Source organism: Aspergillus undulatus (assembly GCF_047715775.1).
Source record: "Aspergillus undulatus strain CBS 261.88 unplaced genomic scaffold BDV17scaffold_44, whole genome shotgun sequence".
NCBI lineage: Eukaryota > Fungi > Ascomycota > Eurotiomycetes > Eurotiales > Aspergillaceae > Aspergillus > Aspergillus undulatus.
Genome location: NW_027396648.1, coordinates 241,146 through 259,526, shown reverse-complemented (window position 1 = coordinate 259,526; position 18,381 = coordinate 241,146). Strand labels below are relative to the sequence as shown.

The 18,381-nt window shown below is 51.9% G+C and overlaps 6 protein-coding genes and 1 non-coding gene across 7 annotated transcripts; 2 read left to right on the top strand and 5 right to left on the bottom strand.

Annotated features, from left to right (window-relative positions):
- Positions 1 to 287: 287 nt before the first annotated feature.
- Positions 288 to 3,214, top strand: BDV17DRAFT_270112 (serine/threonine/tyrosine protein kinase MPS1). The gene has a single exon (XM_073758635.1). The coding sequence runs from the start codon at positions 382 to 384 to the stop codon at positions 2,860 to 2,862; it is 2,481 nt and encodes an 826-aa protein (XP_073613154.1). The 5' UTR covers positions 288 to 381; the 3' UTR covers positions 2,863 to 3,214.
- A 190-nt stretch (positions 3,215 to 3,404) lies between these two features.
- Positions 3,405 to 4,233, bottom strand: BDV17DRAFT_270110 (mitochondrial 54S ribosomal protein bL21m). The gene has a single exon (XM_073758634.1). It carries the CDS (start codon positions 4,172 to 4,174, stop codon positions 3,467 to 3,469), a length of 708 nt encoding a protein of 235 aa, XP_073613153.1. The 5' UTR covers positions 4,175 to 4,233; the 3' UTR covers positions 3,405 to 3,466.
- Positions 4,234 to 4,357: 124 nt separating this feature from the next.
- Positions 4,358 to 5,689, top strand: BDV17DRAFT_270109 (rRNA-processing protein NSA2). Its single transcript, XM_073758633.1, has 6 exons — positions 4,358 to 4,388; positions 4,455 to 4,465; positions 4,518 to 5,021; positions 5,075 to 5,113; positions 5,163 to 5,375; positions 5,432 to 5,689. Exons 1-6 carry the CDS (start codon positions 4,386 to 4,388, stop codon positions 5,445 to 5,447), a joined length of 786 nt encoding a protein of 261 aa, XP_073613152.1. The 5' UTR covers positions 4,358 to 4,385; the 3' UTR covers positions 5,448 to 5,689.
- A 2,298-nt stretch (positions 5,690 to 7,987) lies between these two features.
- Positions 7,988 to 8,058, bottom strand: BDV17DRAFT_t117. Its single transcript has one exon. It is a non-coding gene; the product is annotated as a tRNA-Gly (tRNA).
- Positions 8,059 to 8,757: 699 nt separating this feature from the next.
- Positions 8,758 to 13,705, bottom strand: pex6 (AAA family ATPase peroxin 6). The gene is made up of 3 exons (XM_073754618.1): positions 13,151 to 13,705; positions 9,365 to 13,085; positions 8,758 to 9,303 (listed from the first exon to the last, which is right to left on the bottom strand). The coding sequence occupies exons 1-3, from the start codon at positions 13,338 to 13,340 to the stop codon at positions 8,847 to 8,849; spliced, it is 4,368 nt and encodes a 1,455-aa protein (XP_073613151.1). The 5' UTR covers positions 13,341 to 13,705; the 3' UTR covers positions 8,758 to 8,846.
- A 1,786-nt stretch (positions 13,706 to 15,491) lies between these two features.
- BDV17DRAFT_159236 (uncharacterized protein) lies at positions 15,492 to 16,315 on the bottom strand. The gene is made up of 3 exons (XM_073754619.1): positions 16,102 to 16,315; positions 16,006 to 16,039; positions 15,492 to 15,927 (listed from the first exon to the last, which is right to left on the bottom strand). The coding sequence occupies exons 1-3, from the start codon at positions 16,126 to 16,128 to the stop codon at positions 15,605 to 15,607; spliced, it is 384 nt and encodes a 127-aa protein (XP_073613150.1). The 5' UTR covers positions 16,129 to 16,315; the 3' UTR covers positions 15,492 to 15,604.
- An 81-nt stretch (positions 16,316 to 16,396) lies between these two features.
- On the bottom strand, positions 16,397 to 17,943 carry BDV17DRAFT_159188 (monooxygenase). The gene is made up of 2 exons (XM_073754617.1): positions 17,927 to 17,943; positions 16,397 to 17,863 (listed from the first exon to the last, which is right to left on the bottom strand). The coding sequence occupies exon 2, from the start codon at positions 17,727 to 17,729 to the stop codon at positions 16,503 to 16,505; it is 1,227 nt and encodes a 408-aa protein (XP_073613149.1). The 5' UTR covers positions 17,730 to 17,863; positions 17,927 to 17,943; the 3' UTR covers positions 16,397 to 16,502.
- Positions 17,944 to 18,381: the final 438 nt, after the last annotated feature.

Here is an 18,381-nt window from a genome sequence, read left to right as displayed (position 1 = left end):
TAGTTGAGCACAAGCGCACAGCGACCAAGTCATGTCAATTGCCGCTGAGAGCGTCATTGCTCGCCCGCGTCGAAGGCTATGACAACTCCTTTTGATCAGCCCGTGACCTTTACGCTAATTCAATCAAAAATGCATCAATTTAAAGACAACGTTGGCTCGTGGACAATATCATAGCCGACTCGAGAATGCATTGTTTACATTCACGATTGCCCTTGACAACCATCACGTGCGGGGCTAAGCCCAAACGGGATGCGAGAGACTTCCCAGCCTCCAAGTTAAGGTTCTGTTTATCCGACATATACAAGACCACAACAACGACAACTGCGACCGACAACCTGGGAAGCGGGATGCGTTAGGCCATCTTACCTATGAATTGCGACAATGGCCTCCCCAAATTCCCTCTTCACCGCCCATGCGACAGCCTACCATCAACAACAATCCCGACAGATGTCTCGCGCCTCGATCTCGCACTCCGGGTCCAGACGCACCTCCCCCAAGTATCACAATCCCGCTGCGCATCGCAGTAGCGCTGCTTTGATCTCCAGACCATACTCTACTGGCGACAGTTCTGATGACGAGGTCCCGGAGCCGAAATTTAGCGCGTCCGTCAAAGCTCTTCTCGACGAGGACGACGTGAATGCTTCGCCCCGCCTGCGAAACAGGAGCTTAAACGAATACCATCAGAACGTGCGCGCCGGGTCAGCTGGATCGAGTCATGAAAGACGATCCCGAGGCAATTCACCACTGGATCAATCGAACGGAAGCCCTGCCCCACGAGTCGTCCGCATAGGATCCGTCCTGGGCAGCGGTTCGAGGGGAAAAAGAGAGGGTTCGCCTTTATCAAATGGCGAGAACGTGGAGGCAGAAGCAGAACCAAGGATCTATTCAGATGATTTCATCACCCCGGGGCCCAGGACGCGCAGTGTTCGAATCAATGCCTCGCGTAGTCATACGCGGTCCCCCACGTCCACATCACCGTCCGAGGGACGGCCGACCAGCCGGAGCCCGCTCGGAGCACAAGAAAGTGCTGAGCCTGTTGAAGATGAGAGAAGGTCTGGATATGAAGATAACGCGCCACCTATTACGTCCTCTGTGCTTCGTTCCCGCAACCCAGAAGACATTGGGATGCAAAGCTCGTTGCGCGTGAAAAGGGTTGGTCGACTGACGGGTACATTTCTTAACGGGCCTGCGAGACGCGGCGTTCTAAGACGCCAGAGCGAGGAGAATCAATCGCCCAGCTATCTGTCTGACTCCAAAGAAGGCGAAGCCGCGGACGACCACAACAAATGCAACTACAGAAGTGCAAAGGCCTCATCTCCTAAAGTTTCGTGGGCGGAACCTGAGTCACCGCACAAAAGCACAAATTACCGGTTCTCTTCGTCCGGGGTTGGGCCATTCTCAAGATCCTCTTCGCCTAAATACCATGCATCACACGCTAAATCAACTCCGGGATTATCATCTGATGGATCCTCGAAACCTTCGAGTTCGAAAGAGCCTATCTTCAAAGTACCTCCTCCAACATTACCGTCTGCCCGTGATCAAGAGAATGAGCCTCCACCAACCTTCAAGCGAGCAAAACCACAGGGATTCAACTTTCTGGACAAGCCGGAGAAACTGTCGGTCGTTTACGGAGAAGACAAGAAGGAGCAGGAGATTCCAGCAAGCACTTCGCCTAGGAAGATTTTGTCTAATCGAAGCAACAACACACCCCACAGGCCGGCGCCACCGCCCCCAAGAATGTCGGTCTTAGAAACTGCTACAGCAACTGGAGGGGCGACCACTGCCTCCCAGTCTCGCAAGAAACGTAGTCAGGTCTCGATAAACCACAAGCCGTTCACGCGTTTGGATTGTATCGGGCGTGGTGGTAGCTCACGAGTTTACCGAGTCATGGCCGAGAACTACAAGATATTTGCTCTGAAGCGAGTGAACCTGGAGGATGTTGATCCGACTACATTGGCTGGCTACAAGGGAGAGATTGATCTTCTCAAAAAGCTGGAGAACATCGATCGTGTCGTCCGATTGTTTGACTGGGAGTTGAACTCGGATAAGCATACTCTCAGCGTGCTCATGGAAATCGGAGAGTCAGACTTGGAGAAAATTCTGACATATAAACTGAACTTTGAGGATGCCATCTTCGATATCAACTTCACTCGGTATTACTGGAAGGAAATGTTGGAATGTGTTCAGGCGGTTCACGAACAAAACATCGTCCATTCCGATCTAAAACCCGCCAACTTCCTCCTCGTCCAAGGTCGCCTCAAGCTGATTGATTTTGGAATCGCCAACGCCATCCAAGACAATACTGTCAATGTACATCGCGAGCAGCAGGTTGGGACACCCAACTACATGTCTCCTGAGGCTCTGGTCGACTCGAATGCGTCTCTTGGTTTACCATCAAGCGTTGGGAAAATTATGAAGCTTGGAAAGCCCAGCGATGTATGGAGTCTCGGCTGTATCTTGTACAAGATGGTCTACGGGCAACCCCCGTTCGCCAAGATTGCCAAATACTACGAGCGCATCATGGCTATTCCAAACCCCAAGGTGAAAATCGAATTTCCAGCATTCGGAGTTGGCGGTGTCCAGGTTCCTCCAGGACTTATCCGGACATTGAAACAGTGTCTGCAGCGAGATCAAACACTACGACCGACAATCAGCGAGCTTTTGGGTCAGCGAGACCCATTCTTATACCCCGACGCGCAGCTTGAAGGCGCTGTCCCCATCACACAAGACGTGCTAAGCAGGATCTTAATCAACGTGGTTAACCACTGCCGAGTCCGCGGCGTGCCCAACGACGAAGAACTAGCTGGCTGGCCCGCCGGCTTTTTTGCAAAGATTAAAGCAGCGTTAGAGGAGAATCCCTAACCACCGGTCTACAGTTTTCTTTGTTTTGGTTTAACGATTTGATGACGACCCCCTTGACAAACCGGCTTGGCCGCGACTGACTTGACAGTTGACTGGATTCCTTTTGTATGACATTCTCGGCTCTTTTTGATTAGCCTCTTTGTTATTTCTTGTTTTGAATAGGCCTGGTGTTTGGTGTTGACATCGGTGTTGGCATTGCATACAGTTGGATGCTGTCAGCGTGGAGTTTGACTATACTGGATATACCTAATGACTCTTACCTTCGTGTACATATTTATGACTTGTTAAACTAGCTCGTCACAGTTGATTATCACATCCAACTCTTTCTTTCGCCTCGCTATGGGGCACTCTAGATCATCTCTCATTTTGCTCTACTAGATATATATCTTCAATCGGCCATTGTGGGTGCACACAAGGGTCATGTGAAACTCAGTATATCTTTGAAAGGAATCAATTGCATAATACAATGTCAACCCAAATCAAGTATCCCAATTGCAATATAAAATACAGTACAAAATATAAAACACTCTCAATGTCTATCTGTACATATCACCAGCCACGATCAATCACAATCCATTGACCGGTGATTCAATGCCATCTCATCTCACGCCTTCCCCTCCCCAACAACAGCCCCCTCCCTCTGCAACTCCTCCACAGACTTAATCTTCACCTCCATAACCCGCAGCAACGTATAGCGATGCTTACTCGTAATCTTCTGCACATGCCTCCGTCTCCTCTTCGTCTTCTCCTTAACCCTTAGGGGCTCCGAATCAACACCCATAACCCTAACACGACACTCAAAGAGCCTCTCATCAACATACGGCGCCCCCTTAAGCGTGAAGTCGCGCGAACCCAGAACAGACGCGCGGTTGAAACGCAACACGTCGCCGGGCTGCACGTTCGGCATGAGGAAGGGGAGGCGCAGGGCGTCGCCTTCTGTAATCAGGTAAGGACGGTCGTGCAGGTGCGCGGTGATATAGTGTGGTTTTTGGCTCGTGAGGTGAGGCAGTGTCTCGAGGAGGGATTGGGACACGGTTAGTGGTGCGGTGAAGGTTGGGGCGATGGGTTGTTTGCTTGCGGGTACGTCGGCGCGGGTTGTTGCGACGGGGTTGAGTGGTGGTGGTTGGGTTTGCGGTTTTGGGGATGAGGATTGCGCTCGGGGGGCTGCGCTTAGAGGTTCGGTGGGTTGGTTTGGTGGTGTTGTTGTTGCTTGGTGCAGGCAGGCCCGGAAGGTGGTGGTCGTGAAGGACGGGCGGGTTGCTTGTTCGAGAGGAAGGGCGAAGACCCTGGCCAATGCAGACCGGGAGAACATTTTGAGAGAGGACAGAGGTTTTGTTTTGTCTCTGCCAGGGTCTTGGTGGTTTGGCTGGGCTGGAATCGGCGATTCGCTGGAGCTGCGGAATGGATGTTGAGAAATTCGATGGTGATAACAGGTCACGTGCGCGATTATCGCTCGAAACTTTTTTGATCTCCGCCTCTAACCACCACCACTTCCATCAACAACCACCGGATATCCAGTCATCATGGTACGTTATCATTTTCGGAGATTCAAGTGCTGCTATGAAGAAATATGCTAACTGGTTGGAATACAGCCCCAGAACGAGTTCGTCACTCCCTTCCCCCACCCAGCCACATCCCACCTCTAACCAACCCAGGTATATCGAACGCTGGACCAAGCAGCACGGAAAGCGGCTGGACCACGAAGAACGCACCCGCAAGCGCGAAGCCCGTGAAGCACACAAGCAGTCCAAGGATGCGCAGAACCTCCGCGGTCTAAGAGCCAAGCTGTACCAACAGAAGCGCCATGCCGAGAAGATCCAGATGAGGAAGCGCATCAAGGCGCAGGAGGAGAAGAACGTCAAGTCCTCTGCGCCCAGCGAGCCTTCCAAGACGCCCCTGCCTCAGTACTTGCTCGACCGCTCGGAAGCTACGAATGCGAAGGCTTTGTCTAGTGCTATTAAGGATAAGCGGGCGGAGAAGGCGGCGAAGTTTGCAGTGCCTTTGCCGAAGGTTAAGGGTATCAGTGAGGAGGAGATGTTCAAGGTTGTCAATACCGGAAAGAAGACGCACAAGAAGTCGTGGAAACGGATGATTACGAAGCCGACCTTTGTTGGGAACGACTTCACCCGGCGACCTGTGAAATATGAGCGCTTCATTCGGTGAGCTTTCATTCCGGTCTTTTCGCATGGCGATGTTAACTAAAGTGCTCCAGTCCCATGGGTCTGCGTTACAAGAAGGCCAACGTCACACAGTACGTTCTCCCGTCCTGAAGGTATCGAAGCCTTACTAATGCTCCCCAGCCCCGAAATGGCCGTCACCGTCCAGCTCCCCATCCTATCCGTCAAGAAGAACCCCCAGAACCCGCTCTACACCCAACTCGGTGTCCTTACCAAGGGAACGGTCATTGAAGTCAACGTCTCTGAACTCGGTATCGTCACGGCCGGAGGAAAGGTTGCCTGGGGCAAATACGCCCAGGTCACGAACACACCTGAGAACGACGGCTGCGTCAATGCGTATGTACACCCTTTCTGCCTTATGTCCTATTGCATTCAGCTGATCTTTGTCATAGTGTCCTCCTCGTATAATCATCTCGACACGGAAGGAAGACAGACGGTGACTGTCTAATTCTAATCTTGATACCATTTTATGTCATGTCCTAGACTTCTTATTTCCTACACTTACCGTCATGTCCGTGGATGGCGTTTTCGGCGTGCAATAATATCATATCAGTTGTGATTACAATAAAAGTATATCGAATGCTGTTCACTTCCGACCGCTCACGATTGTGTAAAGTCGGAGGCTTTGGCTACTCGTCTTGACCATATTACCGAAGTCGTTTACCTACTAGTCTATTTCCTGATCATAATTTCAAACAGCCAGTTCCTTCGGCTTAGAGGTACCGGCGTCCCTTGTTGGGCAACGATGACGATATGAGAAGGCGATATGCGAGATCATATATCCCCCATCGCATCGGCAACGGATCAAACGGTTCTTCGCTTGTTACATAGGAGACCCGCAGACTCCTCTGCACCACGGCCTCTTCGAATGATTGTAGATTGTAGTACCTGGTGCTGCTCCATTTCAGGCTTGTCATTGGTGTATCGTTCGGATTAGCAGGCTCGGCCGCGTAGTACAGCTATGGTCATCAGAGCTTATCTCCGGCAAAAAAAATGGCTATCAAACAGACAGACTAATCTTGTCCCCATATATTGCGAGACATAGCACAATCAGTCCTTTCCTTCTCAACACTTACGGAACGCGTAGGTATCCCGGGGGGTGAAGTATGGCACTAATTGAAACAACATGGTAGCATCGCGGACAGCGATTTAGATCTGGACCATGTCCGAAACTTTGATTGGTACTGTGAGTAGGATTATGGGGATATATGTGCATGAATACTCAGGTAGATGAGGTATGTCATTTCTGGAACGGTGCGTCTCAACGTGCACCCCAGGGGTGATGCGGATGCAGATGTAGATGGGCTTGATGAGAACGCAGTTCTCGAGGGGCAGATAACTTAGCTTCTCTTGACATCGGGCTAAGTTGATGCAAGAATTCAAGGTATGAATGAATTCGCATATTATCCGTGGTTTGAGGTCCTAGAGGAAAACGATGGGAAGTGGTCATGGTAGATTAAACCATGCTATCTGTATAGTCGAAACATCTGATGTCCGGTTCCAGGAGTTTTCAAGGGCTTGGAGTTTGCGAGGTTGGGGAGCAATGTATATGCCGCCTGTGAGCTCCAGGAGTAGAGACGGGTGAAAGACCACAAGCTGGTGTGTTGTCCATGGCGGGGAGCTCAGCGACCAACACACAATCGATACAATTGATTATTCAATCAGATATTGTATAAAAGTTTCCTACGTACTTTCAATTCGACTTGATATCCTCGCAGGCTGCAACTACCATGCAACTACAGGGCGAGGTTTCTCGGATTAGGGCTCGGAACCCTCGAGCTCGGGTATGGGCATGGACGGTGTACCAATTCCGACTCAGGATGTCTCGGGTGCTCGATGTAACCAGTTCTTTGCTACCTCTACTTATGCTGGTAGCTTTTATCTCATGTTCTTGTGGCTGGTGTCAAAATGGTGGGTATTTGTGCGACTTTGAGCTCCCGACAAACATCATGATATGCATACGCAAGCCTCAGATCTTAATGCGCGAATCAGTGTTATTGCAGGTGTTGAAATAGGTAGGAGAATATTCTCATCAACTCAATCTCGCAGAAGTGCGCGAGTCTGTAACTTGCAATATGGTGTTATCATCCAACGTTCGACCATGGAGCAATTTGTTTTAATAACGGCTCGACCCAGGGTGATTTCATACGCCTGTGCGCTAGACCATGACCTATCAACCGATCAGTTGGTGTTAACTCCCTTAGACCTCTGTTTCCAGTGCTCAATCTTATCGGTGCTGTGGGAGTTGGTCGTTTCGGCCTTTTAAGGATACGTCGGTGTTACTGAGCAAGGGTAGGCGGGATAGCTGTCCGGGATATATATCCGCATGCAGCGCCAACCGTGGCCGAGGATCAGGAAATGATGCCCACGAAATGCCATCGATAATCAGAGGCTTAACCACATCCACCGAGTGATAATTCCCATGTCATAACAGCAACCAGCCTCGAGCTACATAAGTGAGACGGCAACAACCATCCTATGCCAAGCTTAACACACCCAACTCCCACGCACCCAGCCAAACAGCAGCTCCAAGTCGCTCGAGAACCGCTAGAGAGAACCTCCCTACATCAAATAAACGCGTCTTTAGAACAGCGGGTGGCATCATTGGCGTAAAAAGAGACACTATCCTGTCGCATCAATGACGTAGCTGATAAAAGTATTTCAGATACTGGCCAGGATCCATCAAGGCAGCTTCAAGCTTATTTGTGATTGTCAGATCCAGCAAGACTGTATCTGATCCAGGATGAATGGAGACTTTGACTGCGGTCATTGCCCATGACCCGTTCTAATCAAACCCCCGTCCACTCTTTGTTTAAAATCTGGATCTTGAGGTAACTGGCCGCCCATGAGGTCTTTAATGTTGGCTGCTGTCACCTTAAGAAGAGAAGAGAAGAGAAGAGAAGGTATATCCTTGTAGAGAGGTAGGAACAAAAAAAAGCTAATGAAAATGCGTCGGCCGGGACTCGAACCCGGACCTAATGCTTGGAAGGCATTTGTACTACCCCTATACTACCAACGCTTCCTATGGAAGATGTGTGCGGAATGATTGTATAAGTGTATTAGCAATAGTTATAAAGGTAGCGTTTCAGAATGTATTCCTTATTCTATCTATTATCTTAAGAGAAAATCACGGATCGTCCTCGCCTTCCGTATTAGGAAATAGACAGCGAGGGACTCGGCTTCGACTTCCGAATGACGCATTTTTTTGCTTCTGGGATGCTATGGGACAGTGGCTACAGGGGAACCGAGACGAGTTGCCTATATATTTCAGATTAACGTTTTCTGTAAATCACGTGACGCGGGAACGGGCGGTCCTCGCTCTTGTGTAACGTTCATTGCAACCAATCACTGTCGGTATACTATGAGTATACTGGCTACCTGGTTTGCTTTACGCAACACCGGCCATTGACTTTTTGTATGCCGGCCATGGTCCATCTTTGGACCAGGGCAAGACCGGTTCGATCAAAGCCTCGAGAAATGCCTACATGACATGTATTCCCTTCTACCCGAGTCCCTCGCTGTCTATTACCTAATATGGAAGGCGAGGATGATCACCGGGCGGGGTCGCTGATATCTACAGATGCCGACCAGATGTTGCTATGGCGTGCCTGTCGGGATATTGCATAGAACACACCCAGCATGTTGGTACATGGACAGAAGGGCTCACTCGTAGATCATTAATAGTAGTATATGCATAACAGGACTAACTGTAACCCAAATACATCTGAAGCTAGTGTAGCTGATATATATACAACCTCCCACCACCCGTAGATTTCCCAAGCAAGCATCCACACCACGATCATTCACTTAATCAATGCCATCTGTCTTTCCCAAGTGATCAGTCCTCACCACATAGTCATCATCATCACGACCATTGACCCCGGCCCCCGCGCTCGGCGACATCAAAGGCCCATCAAACGATGAATCCGAATCGCCATTCGCGGCAGGAGCAGGTCTACTCTTCCATGAGCTCTTCCCCTTGCCTTTACTGATGTCCACCGACTGCCCGCTAGCATTGCGCATGCCAGACGCTGCTTTACCCTTCCCCTTGTCGGCGGGAGAGAGCAATGGGTCGCCGTTGCCGTTCATGACGGGGCCGTCTATCTCACCGATTCCGGACCCGGCTCCGAGCTTGAGAGCGTCGAGGGCGTCTCCGATTGTGAGGGGTGGGTTGTCTTGGTTCTGTTGGTTTTGATTTTGCTTGTCTTTGTCACTTGACTCGAACATCTGCCGGATGCGCTCGAAGTGCTCGAGTTCTTTGGCGCTGTGGGTTTGTCAGTATTGATATGCAGTTGCAGAGGTCGTTGAGAACAAGTGGAGCATACCTAACGCTGGGAACGAGCTCGCCCTGCGCCGAGTCAAAGTCCTCCTCGGTGACCATCACGGCAACATCGTCGGGCGTAGAAAGGTGGTCGAAGAAGTAAGCTGTGCTGACAGGGCCACCTGGCAGCTGCTTGATTTTCTCATCCACGGCCGTAGCCTTGCGCGTGATTGCCTTGAGCATGGCGTCGGAACAGAGGGCATACAGATCGGCACCGGTATAAGTAAGGGGTAGTCTCTCGGAGACACGGGCCAAAGAAAGATCTGGTGCAAGAGCGAACTTCCTCGTCAAAGCCTCCAGAATGGTGGCCTGCTTCTCATGTGTGTCAGAGACCCCAAGGTAAAGCATCTTGTCGAAACGACCGGGACGGAGAAGGGCCGTATCTAGAAGGTCGGGGCGGTTGGTGGCGCCGATAACGAAGACACCGCCGCTGCTTTCTTCCCCGCCATTCATGCCATCGAGCTCGGCGAGCAGCTGACTGACGATTCGGTCCATGACACCACCGCTGTCGCCCTGGTTGCCACGCTTAGGGGCAACGGAGTCGAGTTCGTCGAAGAAGACGACGCAAGGCCGTGCGTCGCGTGCACGTTGGAAGACGCGCCGGACGTTCGCTTCGGACTCACCAATGTACATGTTGAGCAGTTCAGGCCCCTTGACGGAGAAGAAGTTCAAAGAGAATTCTGTAGCAATAGCCTTGGCAAGAAGAGTCTTTCCTGTTCCCGGAGGGCCATAGAACAAAATACCGCTTCGCTTTTTCATACCCTTCGCGAACAGCTCGGGTCGTTCGAGAGGCAGCTGGATAGTCTCGACCAGTGCGTCCTTGACATTCGTCAACCCACCGACATCCTCCCAGCTGACGTTGGGGATCTTAGGAGCGCCGATAGAGTCTGCAAAGTTCTTTCTTGCCGCGTCGACAGCTGAGTCAAAGTCCGCTTTGGTGACGCCTCGTACTGCCTCCCCGCCGGCTAGAAGGACATCTCGAACGGTAACTCTGGTGGATGATTGTTTGCTTGCGATTTCAGCCAGCTTCTCAAGTCGACTTGAACGTGCAACTGAGGCGCGCTCAACAACGTCCACCAGATCTCCCGCAACGAGGGCTGCTGTTTTAAGGGCAACCGTTCCAAGGTCAGCATCAGGAGCCAGCTTGATGCTGCGTTCGGAGACGGCATTTCGAAGTATGCCTTCTCGCTCTTTCTCTTCTGGAGCAGTGATTTCAAATTCGTGCGTGAATAAGCTCCGGATACCCTCGGGAATCTGCTCAACATCCGTGGTTGTGGCGATGATGACTCTAGCGTCCGCCAGGATATCGTTCATGGCCGAAACAATTCGGTCAGCGGTTAGAACCTCAATATGCTTGATTAAAAGAGCCGTGCAGTCAGCGCCGCAATGGAACGCGCGCTCCGCTCTCGCTTTCAGATAAGCCTCAGTCTTCACGTCGCCACCGTTGGCGCCTCCTTCGGTAAGAATGTCGTAGGCATCGATCGGGAATGTATGAAGGCCAATGTCTGCGCACGCTCTGGTCGCTAAACTGGCCTTTCCGATGTGCCGCTGTTGCGACCGCAGAAGAATGACAACGGGCTTCATCCCGAGCTGAATCGCGCGAGAGCTTGTGGCGACGGTCATGAGGTCTCGAACACGTTGCTGCACTGGGGAAACAAACGGCCGTGGTAGTTCATTTACAACGCCGTGTATCGTTTGCGCATCGACCACCGATTTCGGGATCGATTTCGCTCCGAGCCAGTATTCCCAGCCGTTGTTAAGAGTATTTGGGATACGACAGACTTCGCTTCCAGCCTGGACCATCCGGGTAGTTGCCGGGTCTATAACAGCAACGCCGCCCCAGTCGAATTCTCCAGCGTCGTCTTGATCGTCAGGCAGGCTAGGAACAACCTGTCCGACGCGGAACCAGGCAACGCCGACTTTCTTTGACCCAGCACTATCAGCGTCAGTCGGACCAAGCTTGATCGTGATATCATCATCTTGGCCATCGCTGGCAGATCCTGCAAAAACAGCCCTACCCAGGGTTTCGTCGATGCTTATCCCTAGTAAGTCTCCGCTCTTCAAGAGACACCGCTTCGTTTCAAAGTACTGCTTCAATCCCGCAAACAAAGCTGGTTGGAGGACACGGTCCATCGAGAGTGGCGTGCTAACCTTCAGCAAGGTTACTTCTTTCGCCAAAGGAGGGCTGCGATTGGCGGTTTTCATTTGATGCAGGACACCAGATTTGGGAACCCCGATTCCACCGAGGTTCATGGGAGAGATACGGATGTATCTGGGATTATCGATGTTGTCCAAAAGAATTGGGGGCACAAAGGCGGAAGGCGTCATGCGCATCCCAGGACGTTGAGATATACTCCCGCGTCTATCATCAGACTGTTTGATTGAGTAGCGAGGTTTGGCAGAAGGAAGCCCAGGCAGGCCGTAGATCTTGACCGCACGCCAGTCACCATCTTTACATTGCTGGCCAAAGCTCCCAAGGTTGATAGAGGCGAAGATGTTCGCTTGGGGCTCTTCAGACGCTTCAATGCGGACCCAATCTCCGGAGAAGCAGCCAATCTTCGCCAAGGTGCTGATGTCCACAAAGACAACGGCCTCCACGTCATCATCTTCCCTGGGCTTGGGATAGAGAAGCTCGGTGGGGATGCTGCGAAGTAAGCCCTCTGCCTTGAAGACCTTCCCACCCTGACCCTGCCGACCAGGGCGTAGAGTTGACGACGTTAGCGTCGACACTAAGGACCCAGGGGTATGCGCTCCGTCCATGCGTCGGCCACGAGGCGTTGCTGAAGTCATGCCAGACATCACCCCAGAGGCTGGTTGCGGCAGTTCGGGCGCACTGAGCGATATCATGTCATCCAGTGAGTCGTCCGAGGTATCGCTCATATTTCCGCCAGAACCCTCTGTCTCTGACTCTTCCGCGACAGATGTGCTTTCCATCTCAGTACTATCGTCAGCAGGTTTGTCCTCCGCGGCCGAGTAAAACTGCTCATTAGAAGTGTCGTCCGCTTCGTCCTCGGCCACTTGTTTGAGCAGGCCCGACCCTGATCGAAAGCTTCGCTGAGCCCGGTTACCATGCGGACGCGCTTGAATGAGCACGATCTTGGTAGCAGGGTGCAGAAGACCCTGAGACACTGGCTCACAGAATGAAATGAGGGCTGGAGGCGCGGGAGCATAGGTAATTGGATGCGGTGGTAATGGGAGTGGCAGCGAATCACCGGTATGTACTACTCGCTGCGTCCCCAAGGCTTCGCGTACCGCAGCTGTAAGTCTTCCTTCTACCTCCGCAGCTGCTCTCTTTGAGTATCTCTTGGGTTCCACCGCCTTTCCTGATTTCGCCCAAGACCCATTGGATCCGTTAGAAGGAAAGCCACCTCCGAATCTGCTTTGAACATCATCGTGGTTGCGCAAGAGGTCTCGTTCCACCGTCACGTATATTGTATCAAGAGGCAACGGAATCACGTCTAAGACTCGAATCTCGATCAGACGTAGCGTCTGCGGGGACTGCCGGGTAGGATCTAACTTGCTCAAAGCGCGGACAAAGGGCTGCAAGGAGTCGGCGGAGTCGGGGAATATTATCGTCGAGTTAGGGAGGGGGGACTCATTTGAGCGAGCGGTCGATTGTGGGCGAACAGGAACAACGGTCCATGTCAGTGCCTCGACGGAACTCGGCCCCGGAAGGTACGGTGAAATTGCGATATAACGGATGCCGATGTCATCTTGGAAATCATCTGTTTTCAAAGAAGATAGTGCAGGTTAGCCAAGCACAATCGCGGCAAGAATCCATCCCACTTACCAGTCGGATCAGAGGGCTGGAAGAGGTCGTTCGCTAAATCATCCGAGACGACCCCAACACTTCCCCGCAGGTGGTGATCTAGCGAGAGACGCGCAGAAATCGGCGCTTTGTTACGCAGTCGGTTCCGGGCAAAGTTTCTTCTCCGACGCTTTGGCTGACTTGAGCTGAAATCGTGGCGTTCGAAGTCCATGATGCGGTTGCGGGCGGAGGTGGATGAGGGGCGTACGGAGTTGGGGTAGGCAGGCAGGCAGGCAGGCAGGGAACAGGACAGGGACAGCGAACACAAGACGAACACGGATCAGCAGGAAATAGCCTATAAAATAGAGGAGTACACCGTAGACATGAACAGAAAATGGACAACAGGCGACAGCAGCCCCGAGCGCGAAAGATGGAGAAAGTCCGGGGAGGGCGCACTCGGCACCATCCGCTTGTTCTGCCTTTCCGGAGCCGAGGTTCGCTTCACAAGCCCGAGCTCTCTCTGTTTACACCCCACTGTGTTATCCAACCTTTCCGAACCTGCCATCGAGGCCGATCGACCTCTTTCTCCAATCAAGATCTTATGCAGCCTTATCCAGAAATGGAAGCTTTGGTTACCAGAAATCGTTCCAGTTCCACGAGCACCTAATGCGGCGTTCCAAGCCCAAGCTATATTGATAGCGGCGCTACCGCAGGAACATTGACAATGGACACCATATAGAAAGCGGGGACTTGACTGTCAAGGGAATCTAGCCATAGCTGGTCGATCTCGCCAAATTGCTACTGAAGAGCCGTCTAACATTGGCATGACCCTCTGCAGGAACAATGACGTGAGGCACGACCGCAGTTCAGAGTATGTCCTGGACCTGCACCGTCAAGGCATTCAAAAAGAAAGCCACCCCAAAACCAATCATCCATCTAATATCTAATACCCAACTCCTACTCTCACGCAACCTCAGCCTCAATAACCATCTCATACTCCTGCGGATCCAGCCGAAAACTCACAATCTCAAACCCCGCCTCAGCCAACAACTTCCTCCAAGCATCCTGCGTCCGCTCCGCCGCTGATAATAGGAACATCATATTAATGTCCATCGTCGTCTGGCTGATACTCGCGCCCGTAGGCGGGAGGAAGATATCGTAGATAATGAGCTTCGAGTGCCCCTTTATCATTGCGTCGCACGTATTGCGCAGGACCTACCCTCCAGTGCCGGGATCTGCGGTCTCATTCGCATCGAGGCCCTCTCAGGCCTAAATGCCTCCGAGTACATCTGTACGTGCCCTGCCCTGTCCTTGTTCTTTTGTTTGCAAATCCCTTCACCCCATGCCATGTCACGCCAACAACGCCGCTAACTAGCTGACCTGGCCTAGACGACACAGTCCCAATGCTCATCTGGTCCGCGACCGAAAGTTGCGCGACAATCATGTGTTCGTCGATCCAGTCCTGCGCCCTCTCTATATCCGCCTTCGATAGGGAGAGAATGGAAATGGGAGCTCCTCTGGAACGGGAGACTCGTCGTACAAGCTGCCCATGTATGGCCGCTATGGCTACGGGCATAATAGCCAACGTCGGCATTACGGCAAAGGTCGAAGCGGATTCTCGAAGACTGACGAGTTCGACACCATCGGGACAGACACCGAAATTGATGCTCTCACCACCACCAAAATGCCGCTATCGCCAATGCCCATGCCCATGCCCTTACCAACATCATCGGCAAAGGCAGTGCGAATACAATACCGAATATACCAGTATCCTTCGCGGTGCTGCTGCCATTGAGAGGACGGACGAGATCACCGTCACGTAAGAGCAGTTTCCAACGAAGGCGTGATTGTTTTTACACTGCTGCATGTTTGACAAGATAGATGGACGGAGGGGCCTGGGGTAAGAGTTTTATTTTTTATGTATATCTATCGCGCTGAATTGAGGGTTGTCTTGACGGATCCGGATGAGTAAGGTTGGCAATGACCAGAACGTGAAGTAAAGGGTCACGGAGCATCAATGATGAATTCCATTAACTGTCAATGCGTATTTCCTCTTTTATCAGTCCTTCTGAGGATGAAGATGAGGGTGAGGTTAAAGAGTTGTCCCCTATAAAGCTGCAGTCTGTAAGTGATGGGTCCAAGATACATGTATCGCAAGCAAGTTCATATTTAGGTTCATATCCTTGTGCTGGACGGCAAGGATTTCTGGGCCCTCTTCCTCGGTATGTATATGTGCCATTCTCGGAGATTGGGCTTAAATGCAGCAATTAGTTTGGGAGATCGGGAATGGAATCATGTCATGGAACCATGTCGTGCATGATCGTTGTCAAGCTGCCAGACGTGTGAGACGCGACTTCAAATACACGATAGTAGATGCCACAGCTATGTCTGAACATAGGGGACCATACTTCAGCGTCAGCACAAGTCCAAAGAGGAATAAGCACCGAGGAAATAGTATCCGAGTCCGAGTCCGAGTCCGAGCCCGAGCCCGTCGATTCAGTTCCTCGGGGCTCGAAGATCAGCTGACAGCTGTGCACTGCCTGCAATGCATCGGCGCCCAGAATGCACTATGCAAAATGCCAGAGTCTTCACAAAGAATAATATAGATTCATCATCATTATGCGCTATTTTGTTTTCTCGCAGGCTCGTACGTACTCTTTGATCTGCGGCGGAATCAGCCCGGCCGTCACTCGTATTTCGTCTGTAGCTCGTAAGCCAGAAGGGTCCAAAAGCGTGAATGCGACGGCCCACGAGCGAGGCTGAATCGCGATCAGGTACCAGCATTTCTCTCCCGCTTCCAGCGCAAGTAATTCCATCGGCTTCTTTCTGACGTTGTTAATTCTCATGTGGGAAGCAAGGCACTGGAACTCGAATGCCTAATTTCCTCAGGCCCCTACATTTCAAAGAGGGACTCGTAGGATGCCGCGTGTCCTGAATCTTGAGGGTTAGTTCTCGACCAGGGTCCAAGATCAAAGCTCCAGAAGGTGACCGACAGAAAGAGCCTCCACCAGGGTCCTCATTGGTCGCGGACTGAGTTTTCAGCGGTCAAGATTGCGGATTGCTCGGCCAAGCTGCGCCTGTGACTTTGCAAGTTTGGTTGCGGACCGTTCGTGCATCGATGAGGCTCAGGATTACGAACTGGCCAATACGATGAGAAAGAGTGTTCTGATTTTGAAGCACTAAGCTGTTGCTAACTTGCTAGCTTCATGCTGCAGTTCCGAGCAGGAGCTGCTCCTGTTTTCTCGTACGGCCTGACTAGCGTTGGGGCTAACTGGAGCCAGGTTGCCAAATTACGGTACTTTTGTGTTATGGGACCATGATTTGAGGGTTATTGGAAACCGCAAGACGAGATTGAGCTAGTATCTAACGGCGGTATCTTGTAAAGCCGCAGAACCTACTTGTGGTAAAGCTCTGGATAGTTTGGCAGCTTCCAGCCGCCTGGATCCTCGCTTGAAAACCTTGCGATGAGGTCGGGAAGACGAAGGAAGCAGATTACTCTGACAATGAAATTGAAAGTAGCAACCCCCCACTGGCTATAGGGCAGTGCGATCCTGAGTAACGGCCCTGGGCTTCTGCTTTGGGCCTCGTCGATGAACGGCCGCAAAGATGCTTCGTACTCTGCAAATGCTCGTGACAGATCTGCACGATGGCGATCAATTGCTCCAGCCAGGACATAGGCGCCCACGATGCTGCTACTCGTCCCCATGCCTGTCAATGGAGACGGGCAATGGGCGGCATCTCCTACAAGGACCACACGTCCTCGATGCCATTTGTCAATGCGAACTTGAAGCATTTCATGGCAGTAGAAATCCTCCGCTGTGGCCATACCTTTGAGGAATCGACTCACCTGCCATCCTGCGTCGTGGAATTGTTGTGTCCAGAATGCCTTTTGCTGGTCGACTGAGGCCATGGGCACGCTCGATAGCTCTTTTGGGTCGCCGCGCAGCATAAATAAAACCTCCGTCTCTGTTGGACTGGGGCTTCGTCGCATAATCAAGCGACCTCGGGGACTGAGATATGAGTTGCGGACGTTGCTGTCTGTCCCTATGCGGGGCATGTGCCAGTAGGCTGCAAGTACTCCCATTCTGTGATAAGGGTTTGAGCCGGCGGGGAGGATGCTCTCTCGAACGCGTGAACCTTGTCCATCCGCACCCACGAGCAGATCGTATGTATCGGATGATCCATCTGAGAAATGCGCAACTACGCGGGTGTTATCTTGCTCATAGCGCTCGACAGTCTTGCCAAAGGCATATTCGACCTTGTCCTTCGTTGCATCGTAAAGTATTCGAACCAGGTTTCCTCGCGTAATCTCATACTCGGAGGTTAAGGACTGCGCTCCTTTGCCCGAGGTGTTGGCCATAATAGATCCGACGACATTGTTTTTCGAATCCACAAAGGATGATCCCGGTTCATCAACGAGCTTGGAGCGAACGGTTTCCAAAAGTCCCATCCGTCTGACAACCTCGATACCCCCCCGGCGAAGATCGATCTGCGCTCCGGAGGTTCTAAGTGCCGGAAAACGCTCGATGACGACGACCCGATGTCCGCGACGGGCAAGCCAAAAAGCCAGGGCAGGTCCAGAGATACCCCCGCCACAGATCAGGACTCTCAGAGGCTCCATGAGTTCAGTGACCGCAGTGAAACAGCTTGGCGATCCTTGGCGTCAAAGCGAAGACAAGCATTCGTGATAAGGAGCGGGGTTTGCTTCGTCCACCATGACACGGCGCTTTGTGTGACGACTACTGACTCCTGCTCCTGACGAGAGGTCAGACTGGACTCGCAGTGGTCGGCATAACGCGGAATGCATGGATGATCGACCATCATCAACTGACAGCAAGTGCTTCCCTGGTAACGATATGCGGAAGGAACGGTTGGCGGTCTTCCGTGTCAGCCAATCGAAACACCGCCATCTTTGTCGTTTGTTGGTCTTGGAGGCTGACGTCGACCGTGACGGCTGTGTCTGACGGGAGTTTTGGACGCTCCCGCCATGGCCTGTGGCAACTCCTCTATATTCACGATGTATTTTGTTGCTATCTCAGCATCGCCGAGCGCTTTCCTGATTATATCCTGTGAAAGGGACCCTGAGGCTTATATTCTGATCAAAGCACTTGGGAACACTGCCGTGAGGGTGGAGTTGGATTGATCGTTGGATCGTCCAGGCCGGTCCGTCGGAGAAATTTGGGTTTTATGAATACTATTTTTGGAACAAGCATGTTACCGCTTCATGTATTCAAAGAGTGTAGATCATTGGCTACGCAGACAGAGTCGCGGCA